The sequence below is a fragment of the Melospiza melodia genome, chromosome 5, assembly GCF_035770615.1.
Source record: "Melospiza melodia melodia isolate bMelMel2 chromosome 5, bMelMel2.pri, whole genome shotgun sequence".
NCBI lineage: Eukaryota > Metazoa > Chordata > Aves > Passeriformes > Passerellidae > Melospiza > Melospiza melodia.
In genome coordinates this window covers 91,402,178-91,418,866 of record NC_086198.1, presented here as the reverse complement: position 1 = coordinate 91,418,866, position 16,689 = coordinate 91,402,178, and the positions used below count along the sequence as shown (strand labels likewise).

Genomic DNA, 16,689 nt, shown 5'->3' with positions numbered 1-16,689 from the left:
ATTATATTATCAGCCTTCTGAGACCAAGGGTCAAATTCTCATCTCTCACCTCATTCTGGGGCCCTCACAAACACCACACCCCACAGCACCCCAGGTGCTCCCCCCTGTGCCTCCCCCTGTGCTCCCCCCCAGCCTCTCACCGGTTCTGCACCATGTTCATCACCACCCAGTCACCAGGATACACCGTCTTCCCGATCAGGTCCTTGAAGAGGATAAAAGTCTCCATGAGGAAGTCCTGCAAGGGAGGGAGAGATGTCAGAGCCGTGCTGGGCTGCAGTGCCCTCCGGAGGAGGCTGTGAGGGAGGCGCTGGTGCCGCAGGGCTCCGTGTTGCACTCACCATCAGCTCGGGCCGGGAGGGGAACGCCTGGATGTAGGTGCTGTAGTGGTCCCTGTCCATCTGGCTCAGGATGGTGGCCATGCAGGCCACGTAGTGGCTCTGGGGGACAGGAGCTGCTCAGGCCCTGCTGGGTCCTGCAGCTCCGGTCGGTTCATAACCCAGAGCCCCAGTTCACCCCCTCCCTCCCTGGTCCCCTCTCCCCCAGCTCCCTTCTCCTGGCCCCTTCATGTGCATCCCACTGCAAGGATGGGATGGCTCCTGCACCCACCACGATGCCAGGGGGATGCAGGAGTCATTACAGAGCGGTGCTGAAGCACCTCTGTCATTTCTGAGATCATTTAAGGCCATCTGTGGGTGTCAGGGCATTTCGAAAATGGCAAGCAGGTTCCTTCTGGAGTGCCTCCAGTGCAGGGTCCCCAAACCGAGCCCCTGGCTCAACTCCAGGGGGCTCCCAGGTTTGTAGCAGGACAAGTGGAGTGTGCATGAGCGGGATGCTGCCCAAAAGCTGTCCCAGAGACACTTCCAAGGCTGGAAACTGCGGGAAAGGGCAGCAGTTCCTGGGCTAAGAGCACGGTCTGGCATGCTCAGGGGGAGTGATGGCCCTGCCCTGCCTCGGTGCCACTGATGGAGCTTTGTGGGTGGCTTCGGGTGCCAGCCCGTGCCCAGAGACTGCCGTGCCTGAGCCCTGCGAGGCAACACCGGGCTCTGGGCACCGCTGCTGCCCTTCCATCCCTCCTTCCCTCCCTGCAGGTTGGGCACTGCCGGAGCTCCCGCCCGGATTCCAGCGGGGCATTCCCGCCCTGCCATTCCCCCATTGCGGCCCCAGGCCAAGCACACGCGGACCCAAGCGGGCTGTTCGGGGTGGGATGTGACCGCTGCGGGTGACCGAGGGCTCCAGCCCGACACCGCCAGCCCGGGGGCAGCCCCGGGAGCATCCCGGGATGGGGCACAGCCCACCGAGAGCTGCAGCGGGTGAGCAGCGAGCGCCCACGGCCAGCCCTGGCTGCGAGGGGTTTTCTGTCTCTAGGAGGGAATTCCAGGGAATTGTCTCGTGCAAAGCAAACGGATCAAAACCCAAAATCTCCCGCTGCTCCGGGAATCCCTGTGGTGCCCCAGCACCGGCATACCGGGGGCCCGCGGGACCGGGACGCACCGGCACCGCCCCGCCCGGGCAGCGCCCTCCCGGTACCGGGACCGCGGCTCCTCCCGGGCTCCGGGGCTCGGCTCCCGGGCGCGCACCCCGTGCCGGGGCTCCGCCCCCCGCCCCGCTCCGCCCCCGCCGGCTCCGCCCCGGTACCGGCGAGCGCGCGCCGCCCCGCCCCGCCCCGCCGAGCCCCGCGCCCGCCGCTGCCGGACCCGCGCTGCCGCCGCCGCCGCCTCGGAGCACCAGGTACGGGGCGGGATGGGGAGGACGCTCGGCCCGGGAGCGGGGCGGCGGCCGCACCGGGAGCTGCGGGCATCGGCCCTGCGGCGCCCGCCGGTACCGGGACCCCGGGCGGCCCCGCGGCCGGGGCGTGCGAACCCCGGGGCCAGCAGCGGCGACGCGGTGCGGGGAGCCCCGGAACCGGGACTGCGCGGCGGCGCAGGGATCCCGGGAGCGCGGGAGCGGCGCGGGGACCCTCGGCCCGCGGGATGCGCGGGGGCCGAGCTGGGCTGGCCAGGGGGATCCTCGGTGTCCCTGGGGGTCGCGGCACCTCCCTGTCCTCCCCTCTTTGCTCCCGGCGAGCAGGAGCTGCCCGGGGAACTGCGGGAGGCACCGCGCACCCAGCATCCTCCGGCGGGCACCGAGCACCCCGCACCGAGCCCCCTACGCTGGGCACCCCGCACCGAGGCGACCACCGGCGGCCGTGGCGGGGGTCTCTGGGGGGCACAGCCGTGCCGGAACGGTGGCACGGTGCGCAGCCTATGGAGGAGCATCAGTGGTGGGAGCGGCTGTGCTAGAGGGGCCGAAGACCCCCACGTTGCTCCGCGGTGCCGCAGCCTCGCCCTGTCCGCCCCGGGCCGTGGTGCCCCCGCTGCTGCTGGAGCCGCTCTGGGCTCATCCCCGCTCCCCCTCGGTAGGAAGGCGTCCGTCAGCCGGGGCTGTGCCGGGTGACACACACGCACACGCACATCCAGGGATGTCACTTTCGGTACCGCGCGCCGCCGTGACGCCGGCCGGGGCTGGAGGGATTCAGCCCACGTTGCTCCCGAGGCCTGGTGTCCGCCGGAGCGAGTCCCGGGAAATGGGGGTGCTCCGGTCCCTCCCGGGATGTTCCGGTCCCGATCCCGCCCGCCGGAGCTGCGGCTGCCGAGGGCGGTGCGGGAGCGGGGCCGAGGTCCCCGCGGAGCCGCTTCGGTGCCGGGAACACGAGGTGGACACGAATGAGTAACCAGCGGGCCCGGCTGTGCCAGCACGGGGACACACGGGGACATCGGTGGCAGCTGCTCGCTCCGAGGGGCACGGCGTGCCCAGGGCCAGCAGCGATCTCCGGGCTCGGGAATGAACCCCTCGGCACAGCCGCGGCGACAGGGGGACCCTCGGGTGGGGATGGCACCTCCGGCCCTTCCCCGTGTCCCCTGTCCGGCAGGGGGGACCCTCGGGTGGGGATGGCACCTCCGGCCCTTCCCCGTGTCCCCTGTCCGGCAGGTGGGACCCTCGGGTGGGGACGGCGCCTCCGGCCCTTCCCCGTGTCCCCTGCCCGCTGGGAGCGTCCGTCCTTCCGGAGCGGGGTGGGTTTGGTCGCAGAAGCTCCTTTGGGCTGAGGTTGTCTTCTTTACAAATGATAATTACTGTAATTGCTTAATAGCATGGTGGCATCCAGAGGCCACAGATAATGAGCGGGTCTATTCCTGTCCCTGCTAACGACACTGCTCCGGTCCTACCCAGCCTCGCCTCTTTGCTGAGATGCTCCGTGTGCTCCGGGCTGTTTGGTGGTGGGGAAACTGAGGCACGAGGAAGAGGAAAACACCCGCTAATTCCCAAATTCCCGCGGTAGCCAGCGTTGTCTAAAGCGGACGGAGATAAAGGGGGGCAGACTGCTCTCGATGGCATTGAGAATGCACTTAAAGGCAGGAATTTGTATTCTGGAAGGACATTCCCGGTGCCGGGAGCTGCAGCTGCAGAGGCCGTGCTGCTGGCTGCTGCCACCGTGGGTAGGGGCTGTCCCAGGGGGTCCCTGCTGCACCCAGGACCGAGCCCCCCGAGCCTGGACCGGGCTGTGCAGGGGCAGCTGGGGCAGTGCAGGAACTGATGGGCGGTGAAGCCTTTCCAGCTATTTCCAGAAGTGAGTTCTGGGGACAGTTGGTGGCTTTCTGATGCCATTTCTGGCCTGTGAGGGAGCCCACGGAGCCTTCGTCACCCAGGGTCCCCTAGCCAGGGATTGCTTTGCACGAGATGGGTGCCCAACCCCTTCCCCAGAGCTGAGACATCCTCCCTGCAGAGCACAGGGTCTGCGGATGAGCTGGGTCTCCTGTGGCCAAGGCTCTCTGGGCCGTGTCCCACTTCCCTCGTGCTGTCCCTGCTGCAGGATCAGCCCGTGCTGGAGATGCCAGCGGAGCCCTGGGGTTTGGTGCTGGCCACCAGCCGAGCTCTCTGGGCTGGATCTCCATCACAAGGACCTGTGCAGCCACACAGGGCATCCCCAGGGTGAGGAGGAGGAGGAGGATGGTGCTGCTCAAACCCCATTCAGTGGGAAGGGTGGGAAGGAAGCAGCCGAGCAGGGTGTTCCTCCTGCCGGGGTGGTCTCTCCTGCAGCCCCGGGGGTGGCACTGAACCACAGCAGCTCCAGGGATGCTCCTCCTTGCCTGGACGAGCCCAGGGAAGCCTGGGGACACAGAACAAACTCCTCCCGAGCTGCTCCCCCAGGCAGGTCACTCTCCCTCTTCATGTCTCATCAAAGCAGCGCTACCAAAGCTGCTCCGCCTGGCAGAGAGGTGGGGACGCCAGCAGGTAGCACAGCGAGCAGAGCCACCACTGCCGTGACAGCCCTATCAGCATCCACGGGAGGCACAGGGATCATTTGGCTTCTGCAGCTTCTGAAGGCTCGTGCAGAGCCTTTGTACTCCCGAACCCCTGACCGTGCGCGGCTCCATCTGCAGCAGCAGCACATCCACATCAGAGGGCAGCGGTGGCAGCGGGGCTGGCGACCTCAGCGTGCCGGGAGGGTGTCACTGCTCCTTCCATGAGCCATGGCACGTGTGGCCAGGCCAGCCGTGAGCCCCAAGAGGAGCCTGTGGGGTGGCTGTGGGTGCTGGTGCCATGGGGAGGTGGGTGCTGGGGGCTCCCTGGTCAGGCTGGGTGTCACCAGAGCCTCCTCCTGGTCCCCGTGGCTGGGAGAGCGACTGATGTTCCCTCGGAGCACTCCAGCCAGTGACCTACATAGGGATGAGTGCGGATCCCTCGCTCCTCTGAGCTGTGTGCCCACACTGCTCCCAGCACCCCTGGGTGATGCTCAGTGTGGGGATGAGGGGCACAGCCACCCCTGGCACGGCCCTGGTGGCAGGGACAGCTCCTGTGCCCTCGGCCAGGCCAGCCTAGGGCTCCTGAGGGAGGCACAGCAGCGCTCAAGCAGAGCCTGGAGCACTGCTGAGAGCAACGTGGTCAGCACTGCAAGGTCCTTCAGGGACATGGGGAGCTGGCCTTGGGGACAGGAGCCGAGCTGGACTCAGGGAGGGCTGGGAATGTGGCTGGAGAGGGGGTTTCTCCTTGCTGGGGGCTGCGAGGGCTGAGCACAGGAGGGAGAGGAGCGGCTTGGGCGGAAGCGCTCGCTTGGCACGGGCACAGTGGGATGGAAGCGGGTGTGATTGAGAGCCTGCAGGAAATGAGGAGGGCTGTGAGGCTCCCAGCAGCCGGGTTCTGGAAGAGCCTCCAAGAAGAGAAGCGTGAGGGCAGGGCATGAGCTTGGCTTCGTGGTGGAGCTTCCTCAGCGAGGAAGCAGAGTTGGGGTGTGCAAGCTGCCCCAGGAGCTGCTCCAAGTCGTCCATCCTCGAGTCCCACACATGCTCTGATCCGAGAACAAACGCCTCGAGTCCTCCCAGAGCCAAGGCAGGATTAGGCTCGGCTGTGATGTGTCGTGAGCCTGGTTCCTGCCCCTCCAGAGCTCATCCTCCAGTGCTGCCCCAGCCCACAGCCAGCAGCGCCTCGCTCTCCTCTGCAGATCAGGAAAATCAGATGTGTTGCCCCACAAAGGCACTACCCTGCGAGCAGAGCTGGGTCATTCACTGCTCTCCTCTGTGGTTCCAGGAGAACCTGACTTCCTCCCTCATAAATCTCATCTCCTGGCGTCCTGTGTCCTGAGGAGAAGATTTATGTGTCTGCCTCGTTTTTCCCTCTTCCACGGCTTTACCAGCAAGGGTGAAGGACAGGATAGGTGCAGAAAGGGCTGAAGCTGGCAGGTAACAGGCAGGGCAGTGAGAAGCAGGGCTCTGACCTCTGAGGGCAGCCCTGCACCATCACAGATGTGTCCCATGATGTGTCCTCTGCAAACCCAGCAGGTTTAGTGCCTCTGATTCACAAAATCCACCACCCGTAGTGGCCAGAGAAACTCGGTGCTGGGGCTCTCTGAGGGGTGTCCATGAGATTCCTGGTGTTTCCTCAGCTCCTGGGGTTACTCAGCAGAGGAGAGATCATTCCCAGCTGTGTGAGCATCCAGCACAAGTCATGGCATGTCACAGTGCCATCACCTGCTTTCACCTGTACATCCCCCATGCGACCTGCTGTCTCACTTTATCCATGTGCCTGGAATTCCCATAAGAACCAGAGAAGAAAACCACTCAGACCTTAAAAAATTACTGAGATGGAGGGTCCACCATTGTGCAGAACCTTTCCAAGCTGTTCCTGTGCCAGCTGGCCTCACTTTTTAAGGAAGTTGCTTCTCTGACATGCCAACACGCATTTCCAGCTGCCACGAACGGAGCTTGGAGCTGCCACTCAGAGCCCCATCCTGCACATTCTGTGCTCCACGCCCCCTGCCTGCCTCTGAACTGGTCCTTTTCCTTCCTTGCTCTTCATTTTCTCCCTTTCCTCAGTTTCCCTCCGTGCTCAGGGCCGTGGGATGGTTACAAGCAGAGACGTTGCTGCTTTGGCTGCTTTTAACCCACTTCAAGCGTGCCACTTTGCTTTTGGGATCATCCTGCTTTCTTCATCGAAATGTCAAATGCCTCACAGAAATCCGAGTGTGCTCTGCCGAGGCTTTTACCTCCCCTGACCAAACTTGGAACCTCATCAAGCCCGGCAGCAGCGAATGGGTTTGATGAGCCGTGCTCTGCCCAGCCCCGTGCTGACTGGCGTGGTGCCTCATGCTGCCCTCCTTCAAAAGGGATTAATCAGGCACCAAACCCATCCCCTGGGTGGTTCCAGCCCACCTGCACCCCCAGGTCACCGTGCAGGGCTCTGGGGCTCCCTGTTCCACCCACGGGGCTCTCCTGGCAGTGATCACTCCAAGGAGAACCCTGGCAGAGTGGAGCACCAGGGCTCCAGCTTTGGCTTCAGGTTTCTCCTGGAGGGAGGAGTGACCACAGCTCTGGGGTCCTGTTGGAGCAGACCCAGAAGGGGCTGTGGTGGGCTCAGCACCTTGGAGCAGCCCCAGGATTGAGGTGCTGAGCACCATTGCCCAGTAAATGAACTCGAAGAGTGGCTGGGAAGTGCTGGGTGCCCGGTGCATCTGAGATGTCCTTTGGAGTGAGTTCCTCGGGTTCGGGGTCAGCCCAGGAGAGCCCATCAGACCCTGGATTGGACCGTCCCGATCCCCCCCATTCATTATCCACGCTCGGAGATGCCGGCGTGCTGCAAGCAGCGCCCGAGCACTAAACCCAAGCACAGCACGGAGCAGAGAGAAAACGCAGGGATGCGTGGGAGGGTCCTGGCGCGGCTCTTTGACATCCTCGCAAGTGTTCCCAAACGGAGCTGCTCCATGTATAATTTATAGGCTTCCCTTTGTCCTTGTGGCTCGTCTCTGATCTCGGGAAGGCCGAGGGTGCTCCGGCGAGGCCCCGCTGAGTGACAGCGCCGCGTTTGCTGCGTCGGCAGGGGAGCGGCCCCGTCCCACGCTGCGGCAGCCGCGCCTCGCCCCGGGCCCGGTGCAGCATCACGGGGCCGGTTCTGCTTTCAAACCGTGCCAGCCGCGCTGCTGCCCCGTGCCCGGCGCTCGGAGCCGTTCCAGCACCCATCGAGGATGCTCCGGAGCGGGCTGGCACACTCGGGCTCCTCTGGCTCCAGATGTGCCCAGCAAGGCCCTGTGCCCTCCCTCGTTGCCCTCTTGCTGCCGGGCGCTCCAAGCACGTGGGTGACCCCACGTCCGTGACGAGGCTTTAAGAGTGGCTCATATATCGCGGATATCGCGACAGACGGTGCCCAGGCCAGCGTGGGTCAGCAGGGATGAAGCGAGGACGGGCGGCTCTGGCTCCAGCCCCAGCCAGCTCAGCTCGCTGCTCCGCCTGTTGCTGCCCATACTAACGAGCAGCCCCGTCCCGTCTGTCTCGTCCTGCCTCGCAGACATCTCCGGGTGTCTGGGCTCGGCTCCAAGCTCGGGAGCGGCGCGTGGAGCAGCATCCCGACGAAGCGGGAGCGGGGCGTGCGGGGCCGGGCTGGGCGGGGGAGGGCTCTGAGAGCCCCCGGCTCCGCTGGGGCAGCGCTGCGAGTTTGGCCGTGCCGGCGCTGGGGACTCCGGGCTGCTCTGCTGAGTCAGCGCTTCGTGCCGGCAGGAGCGAGGCAAGGCAGGGAGGGGACCGGGGGTGTCTGAGCCGTGTGTCCGTCCGCACTGAGGGTCCCGCCTCGGCGTGCGGGGACGCTGCGGGGGCACCGGGCTGTGCTCTGGGCATGGGGGACACGGGACACGGTGGGGTGCGACAAAGCTGAACCGCTGCTCGCTGCGGATGGAATCTCTGGGTTTGGCCGTGGCCCAGAAGGAGCTGACGGCCTCCCCTGCAGCCGGTGTGCCCCGTGCTGCCGGTGCCCGCGCAGGGTGATGGGCTGGCAGGGGTGGGTGCTGCGGGTACGCCTGGGACAGGGCGGCGGAGGGGTTCCCCTTGCAGCTGTGGGGAGTGGGAGCCCTGCAGGGCCGTGCGGGGACAACGGCAGGGACGGGGACAACGGCAGGGATGCAATCCCTGGGTACAATCCCCCCTGTGACCCCGGGTCCTGCCCCGGTGCCGCCTGTGAAGTTCTGCCGGTGTCAGTGACACCCCCGGCCTCACTGAAGGTTCTCCCTTCTGCTGGTTCCCATGTGTCTCAAGTGTCCCCAAGCCACTGTGCCACCACTGCTCACAGAGCTGGCCCCCCCTGCCCCCAGCACCTCTGGTGCCCAATCCGGCCACAGCCACACGTGGCATGTCCCCTGTGTCACCCTGGCCGTGCCCCTGGCAGGATGGACCCCATGCCCAATCCGGCCACAACCACACGCAACACGTCCCCTGTGTCACCCTGGCCGTGCCTCATGCCCATCCCGCCGTGTGCCATGCTGGATGGGTGCCCCACGCCTTGCCCATCCCCGCAGAGCTGGAGCCCGTGCCCGGCGGGTGCCCCGTGTCCGTCCGTCTGTCCGTCTGTCCGTCCCTCACGGACAGCCGCCCCTTGCCCTGGCCCCGGCCCTGCCCTCCCGCTGCCCGCGCCCCGCACACACGAGGCACCAGCCCCGGCGAGGCAGAGCTATTTTTAACAGCCGCTTCTGCTTGATTTGAGCTGTGAACTCGGAACGTGTTTATGCTAAAGGGCTTTCTTTTCCCTTCTCCCTTTGTGCTGAGGAGGCAGCGCCGCAGATCAAAGCCTGTCTCTTCGCGTTTGCTGATGCCGGGCTGGGAGCGAGCCGAGCCGGGAGAGGCCGGCACTTCCACGGGGACACTCGTGTCCTGGGGGGCCGCGGTGGCGTGGCCGGCTCTGACGCACCTCTCTTTGTCCCCGCAGGTCCGGGAGCCATGGGCGGGCACGGCGGGCACCGGGCGGCCCCGAGCGGGCGGCGCTGAGCCCGGGCGGCCCCGAGCCCGAGCGGCGGGACCATGAGCGGCTGCGGGCGCCGGCGGGGAGCGGCGGAACCGGGCTCGGCCGTCGGGGCGGCGCTCCGGGGGCTGTAGGGCCGGGCGGCGGGCAGCAATGCCCTGCGGCCCCGAGCCCACCTCCCGGCCAGCATCCGCGGGATGAGGCTGCCCGCCGGCCCAGCAGCTCCGGGGAACGGCGGCAGCCCAGGCCTCCGGCCCCGCGGCGCTGAGCCATGGTCAGCCGTGAGCCCGTGCCCGGCCCGGCCCCCGCCGGCGAGGGCAGCCAGGAGAAAGCCATGACGGTGCGCTCGGTGCTGCTCAACCGCGACTCGCCCGACATCGAGAGCCGCCTCAAGCGCCGGCGCAACCGCACGCAGCAGGTCCGCTTCAAGGACCTGGTGGAGGCCGGCGCGGGGCGGGCGGACAGCCCCGGGCCCCCGGCCGGCCCCGGCCACAACACCCCACGTGCCTCGCCGCCCCCCAGGGACCCCCCTGAGCCGGCGGCTCTCCGTGCCTCGCGGCGCAGCTGGCCCCAGGCGCAGCCCGGCTCGCTGACGCTGCCCATGCCCAGGAAGGCGTGCATGAGCACCGCCATCCAGACCTCCCCCAGCCTCCAGAAGCCCTTCCCGGCCCCCCAGCCCCGCAGTAAAAGCGTCTGCGATGTGGCGGAGGACGCGCTGCCGCCCGCCGCGGCGAGCGCCCGGTGCCCGGGAGCGGCCGTGCCCACCGTGCCCGGCTGGGCCGCGCCCCCGCGGGCCCCCGGCGGCCTCCCCGGCCACGATCGCAGCGCTGCCCTCGCCCAGCACGCCAAGGCGCGCCGCACCCCGCCGCCGCCGCCACCCAGGGACCCCCCACCCCCTTACCAGGGCGCTGCCCGCTGCGCCCCGCCGGTGCCAAGCTGCGCCCCCGAGCCCTGCCCGCCGCCCCCGGCCTGTGCCCAGCTCCGCGGGAGCCCCCGGGGCAACCACGGCGTCACCCCCCGGCCGGCCTCCGTGCCCTGCGGCCAGCCCCGGCCGCCCGCCGAGCACCGGGGGCTCGGCCGCAGCGACTCGGAGCGGAGCCTGCCCTGCGGGCGCGCCCCGTGCCCGCCCTCGCCGCAGCGGCGGCAGCCCGTCCCCGCCACGGACACGCGCGGCCCCCTCCGGCAGCCACCTCAGGGCACCCCCCCGCGGGACCCCCCGGCCCCCCAGCACCAGCTCTGCGCCGCCATCTGGGGGGGACCCTGCTGCGCCTCGCCAGCCCCCGTCCCACCGACACCGGCGCCGGTCCCACCGGGCTGGCACGGCTCGGACACGACACCAGCCACCCCCGGCAGCTGCAGCCGGCTCCGCGCCGCCCAAGCCGGGCACGGCTGGGCAGGACCCGAGGGGACCGGGGAGCCGCCCACGGCCACGCAGGGCCCCGGCGTGGGGACACGAGCGGAGCCCCCCCGGCACGGGCAGCCCCGCCCTGCCGCCGAGCAGCCCGACACGCTGCACCACGTCCAGGACCTTCTGCAGCTGGTGGTGGTGGCCAAGGGGCCGGTGGGACCACCAGCGAGGGCTGAGGACGCCCGGACATCTCAGGGAGAGGGCCCCCGGGGGCCCGGGGAGCAGGGGGACCTGCATTCCCAGCTGCAGTCCCTGGAAGGGGTGCTGGAGACCAGCCAGCAAACCATCCGGGTGCTGCTGGACGTCATCCAGGACCTGGAGAAGAAGGAGGCGCAGAGGGATGGGTGAGTAGGAGGGGACAGAGTGTGGGGGGCTGTGGGGACAATGCCCTGGGGGCTGGGGATGGAGGATGGGGGACCCTGACAGAGATTTGGATGCTGCTGCCTCCTGAAGGACTGAGAAACTCAGAGCTGCTGTCCATGTGGCTCCAGGTTTTGGTGAAAGGTCTCACGTGCCCGGGGATGGGGGATGAGGGGGTGCTGGGTTCCTGCCTGGCTCTGCTGCAGCTGATTTGTCCCTTGGTCACTGGGAGCAGGCCCTCCATCCCTGCCCCATCCTTGGAGGTTCCTTTGGCACAAATCCATGGCTGCTGCCCCCGTGATGGGTTTGGCTGCATCCAGGACGCCCATCCTGCCCTGCCCAGGGCCGGCTCCCAGGGGCAGGGAGTTCCCCAGGCCAGCATTCCTTGGGCTCCCGGGCAGATTTGCCAGATGGAGGAAAGTGAGGAAGGTGTTCTAGGTCAGCCCACCATGGCCTTGAGCTGAAATGCTCCAAACTCATCTCACATGAGTGTAACCAACAAAACCCCAAGAGATGCCAGGCCTGGCATCCTCCTGTAAAATCTTTGGGGCTTCTTCCTGATGCCCAGTATTGCCATGATTAACCATTAAATCAGATGGTTTTGGCTGTGAGTGGAGCACAGGGAACATTGTCCCCATTGCCCCTGTGCCACCCCTGGAGCGCTGGCAGTGGGGAGAGACCCCTCAAGGTTGTCCCAAACCCCTTAATCAAGACCTCAGCTCCATTTACTGTTAGAGTCAAACAAGCAAACAAGACACCCAGGGATAGGAAATCACACCAAACATTATCCTGGCGTCCTTGTGCTGCACAACAGCAGAGCCTCGCTTGCCACAGGTCAGATCCCAGGTGCCCACTGCACACCAGAGCAGGGCCACCAGCCCTGAGACACCCTGGCACCGACCACCAGCAGCATCCCACAAAAAATTATCCATATAAAACATGGAAGAGTATCCCAGGATGAGCTCTCCCAGCAGAGGGGGGCCGTTGTACAAGGCCAGAGCTGCAGGCACACACACATTTACGTACCACACATATATATATGTGTGTATAAAGGGCCTCATGATCTAATTCAGGTGCTGGCAGAATAAATCCCCATTGCAATGTGTAATTTGGTGCATTAGCAGACCCAGTTTCTGAGGGCTGAGAACAACTGTGGTCAAGGTCGAGTAACAGGAGGAAGGTTTCAATGAGGAAATGTGACGTGGATGTGGGACATGTTCTGTCAGCTGTGCCCCCAAATCCACAGCCCTGAAGGGGCCCCAAAGGGACCAACAGCATTCACAGGGCTCCTTCTGGGCAGAGCAGAATGAGCAGGGACCAGCAGTGCTGGGGTGCAGGAGAGCCCCAGTACAGCCCTTGGGATTGGGGTGTCTCAGGTTTGGGGTCTGGCACCAGCAGCAGAGAGATGTGGGGTGATGACTCCTTCTGTGGACAGCATGAGCTGAGCCTGGGCAGGAATCAGCTTAATCCAAGCCCTGTGAACCTTCCTGGAGGAGGAGAGGATGCTCTGGGTACAAAAACATCAAAAAGATAAATTCCGAGCCTGGCGTGGGCTGGAGATGAGTCTGGAGCATCTCCCTGTGCCCATCTGCCAGGGCACGGCTGTGCCAGGGCAGCACCACGTGCCTTGCGCTCCCTCCATGGCACCACGTGTGGGGAGAGTTGTGGGGAGCCCTGGGATGAGGATTGGGGTGGGGATGGGAGGGGAGGACACAGCAGGAAGGGTTTGGGGGTGCCACAGTGCCCAGCACTGGTGTGATCCCATCAGAGAAACACCTGGCTTGGTATTAATTGGGATCACATGGGAGGAGAGATGGATCCCAGAGAGGAAATGGGGTGGGATCCAGGGACGAGAGGGGCTGGGATCCCAGAGAGGAGAGGAGATGGATCCTAGAGAGGAAAGGGGGTGGCATCCAGGGAGAAAAGGAGATGGATGCCAGAGAGGAAGAGGAGCTGGGATTCAGGAGGAAATACAGGGAAAAGAGGGTCTGAATCCCAAGGAGAAAAGGAGCTGGGATTCAGGGAGGAAAGGGGATGGATCCCAGGGAGGAAAGGGGGTGGCATTCAGGGAGGAGAGGAGGTGGATCCCAGAGAGGAAGAGGAGCTGGGATTCAGGAGAGGGGATCCCAGAGACGAAAAGGAGCTGGGATTGAGGAGGAAAGGAGATGGATCCTAGAGAGGAAAGGGGGTGGCATCCAGGGAGATGGATCCCAGAGAGGAAGAGGAGCTGGGATTCAGAAGGAAATACAGGGAGAAGAGGGTCTGAATGCCAGGGAGAAAAGGAGCTGGGATCCAGGGAGGAGAGGAGATGGATCCCAGAGTGGAAGAGGAGCTGGGATCCAGGGAGGAGAGGAGATGGATCCCAGAGAGGAAGAGGAGCTGGGATTCAGGAGATACAGGGAGAAGAGGGTCTGAATGCCAGGGAGAAAAGGAGCTGGACTACAGGGAGCAGAGTCCTGGCTGCTGGGGTGGGACAGGGGCAGCAGAGGACACGGGCAGACCCAGAGCAGGTCCCCAGGCTCACGGCACATCTCTGTCACAGGCGCCACTCGTACCGGACTGGGCAGGACATCGCCAACTGCGGGACCTGCCGGGACTGTGCCTGCATCATCTACAGGTGAGGGCCAGCCCTGGCTCCAGCACCCCTGGGCTCTGCTCCCCTGCAGTCCCAGAGCTCTCCCCTGGCTGGGAGGCAGCAGGGAGAGTGACAGGGAGGCACCAGGGAGGGTGACAGCCAAGCGCACACCTCCTGTCCCCGTGTTGGGGACACCACACACAGAACACTTTGGGGTGTCTGGGCTGTCGCTGCAGATCAGACCAGCCAGGGTGCTCTCCATGGAGGAGCAGCACCTGGAAGGGGCTGCTCTGGCACCGTGGCAGAGCATTTCCCTCCTGGAGCAGCCATCTATGGGGGAAGCCTCGCTGGCGGCTGCTGCGTGGGCTCGCTCCAAATGCAGCCTGCATCCTGCTGTCCCCGTGCCAGCTCTGCACAGATGCTGCAGATGGGCTCCTGCCCCTCACTGTGGTTTGGGAACACAGGGCCTGGGCTCTGCTCCCCAGCGCTGGCTCTGGGCCAGGGTGTGGAATCCCCTCCCTCTGCCACACGCTCTCCTCAGATCCCATTTGGGCTGTGGGAAAAGGCATCTCATGCCCTCCCAGCATTGTCTTTGGGGGAATTGGGAGGGTTGCAGTTTTGCTAAAGCTTTCTGCCCTTCCAGGCACCCCTGAGTGTCCTTCTGTCCCTCTGGCCAGTGCAGGTGGCTGGCCAGGTGTGTTCCCATTTGCTGTTAATTAGGGGATGCTGATGCTGTTACCACTGGGATGTGTAGGACACGGTGAGCTGGTCCCAAGCCATGCTCTGTGGTGCACCTGTGCCACTGCCCTGCCATGCTCTGTGAGCACTGTGCCCCCTCCTTGGGGCACCTCAGGCTGGGGGTGCCCGGCTGGGGTCCCCTCGTGTCCCTGTGCTCAGTGGCAGCGCTGCCTCAGCCCTCCTGCTCCCCATACTTGCTCCAAGGGGAGTTTGTAGCTGTAGCTTTGGGGAACTTCAGGCTAATTAGGCCTGACGAGCCTGTCCCCAGGCAGCATGGCAGCGGCACAGATGTCACATCTGGGGGGAGGTGGCTCCCCAGAATGGCCACTGGGGACTCGCTGTGGGTCTCACTGCCCCCGTGGCATGAGGAGAGGTTCTGGGGGAACACGGGGTGAGGGAGCAGGGGCAGCACCCCAGGGATGGCCCATGGAGGGGATCAGACCTGCCTGTGTCCCACCCTGGGGTCCCACGGCAGTGCCATCCCCTCCCTGTGTCACTGCAGGGAGCTGAGGCTGCTCCCTGCTCTGCACCCCTCACCCCGATCTCTGGAAATGCCGGGGACACTCCTTGTCCTCGCCAGGGGAGGTGACACGAGGTGACACGAGGTGACAGGAGGTGCCAGCCCTCCGGGGGGGGGGGCTCGTGGGGCGCTGCCCGTGTGCGGGGTGGCAGCGCCACGTGCCCGTTCCCGGGCACACTCGGTGTCACCTCGCTGATGCGATGGGACGGGGCCGGGCCGAGGAGATTGACGCGCGTTCCGCCAGGGGGGACAGCGCAGCACGAGGCTGCCGGCAGCCAGCCCGCACCGCAGGGTGCGCGGGGACACCGGGGACTGCGGGGACACCGGGGACACCGGGAGTGCGGGGACACCGGGGGCTGTGGGACACCAGAGGCTGCAGGGACACAGGGGGCTGCGGGGACACCGGGGACACCGGGGAGTGCAGGGACACAGGGGGCTGTGGGGACACCGGGGACACCGGGGGCTGTGGGACACCAGAGGCTGTGGGGACACCGCGGGCTGTGGGGACACCGGGGACACCGGAGAGTGCAGGGACACAGGGGACTGCGGGGGCTGCGGGGACACCGGGGGCTGTGGGACACCGGGGACACCGGGGACTGTGGGGGCTGCGGGGACTGTGGGGGCTGCGGGGACACCGGGGCTGCGGGGACACCGGGATTTGAGGGGACAGCGGGGCCTGCAGGGACACCGGGGGCTGCGGGGACACCAGAGGCTGCAGGAACACAGGGGGGCACCGGAAGTTGAGGGGACACAGAGGGCCGCGGGGACACCGGGGGCTGTGGGCTGTGGGGACACCGGGGGCTGCAGGGACACCAGAGGCTGGGGGACACTGAGCTCCCCGATGGCTGTGTTGGGGACACTGAGCTGCCCAAAAGCTGTGCTGGGGACAATGAGCTCCCCAGGGCTGGTCTGGGGACACTGAGCTACCCGGGGGCTGTGTTGGGGACACGGCGGCTGTGTTAGGGACACTGAGCTGCCCGGGGACTGTGCTGGGGACACTGAGCTGCCCCAGGGTTGTGTTGGGGACACGGGGGCTGTGCTGGGGACACTGAGCTGCCTGGGGGTGCTGTTTGGGGGCGCGGGGGCTGTGACAAACGGGGGGCTGTGACAAACGGGGGGCTGCGGCAGATGGGGGGCTGTGACAAACAGGGGGCTGTGGCAGGTGAGGGGGCTGCGACAAGGGGATGCCCCCTGACACGGTCCCCGCGTGTCGCAGCGTGGAGCACGATTTCCGCCAGCAGGAAGGTCGCTTCCAGCGGGTGCTGAGCCACATCGAGGGCGACGCGGGGCCGAGCTCCCCCCCGACGGCGCTGGGGGCGGCGGGGGTGGCGCTGGGGGCGGCGGGGACCCCCTCCCCGCCCAGGCAGGAGCCGTCGCCCGTGTCGAGGCTGCCGGCAAAGCTGGACGTGAAGAAATCGCGGCGCAAATGCTTCTGGTTCCTGTGAGCCCGGAGCGCGGGGGCGCCGGCCCAGCACTGAGCCCCTGCCCACCTCTCCTCCCTCCCTCCCTCCCTCGGTAGGGTTTGGGTAGCACCAGCTTTTCTATTTTTAATCATTCCGTTGAACGCGGGGAGCTCGGGGGTGTAGGAACGGCGAGGGGAGCAGCGGCTGTATTTAAGGAGAATTCAATAAATTCCAAGGAGACGCTATTTTTGTTACATCCTCTCCCGCCTGTGCGCTTCTGTTCTGGAGGAGGATGAGGAGGGGACAGCGGCTGTTTTCCCTGGATTTCCCTCTGTTTGGGGTTCCCTGAGGTGCTCCAGACTCAAAGCAGCGCCCAGCAGGGGCTGCTCAGCCATCCCTGCCATGGCTTCCTGCAGGTTAACTGGGAGCACCG

The 16,689-nt window shown here is 66.0% G+C and overlaps 2 protein-coding genes across 2 annotated transcripts in view; one reads left to right on the top strand and one right to left on the bottom strand.

Annotated features, from left to right (window-relative positions):
- LOC134419152 (dedicator of cytokinesis protein 2-like) overlaps positions 1–16,689 on the bottom strand; it is a 57,882-nt gene that overhangs the window by 11,969 nt on the left and 29,224 nt on the right. The window contains 2 exon segments of the mRNA XM_063158115.1: positions 141–235; positions 339–437. Coding sequence (XP_063014185.1) covers positions 141–235; positions 339–437 — 194 coding nt within the window.
- LOC134418876 (uncharacterized) lies at positions 12,751–16,501 on the top strand. The gene is made up of 2 exons (XM_063157844.1): positions 12,751–13,637; positions 16,070–16,501. The coding sequence occupies exons 1-2, from the start codon at positions 13,186–13,188 to the stop codon at positions 16,296–16,298; spliced, it is 681 nt and encodes a 226-aa protein (XP_063013914.1). The 5' UTR covers positions 12,751–13,185; the 3' UTR covers positions 16,299–16,501.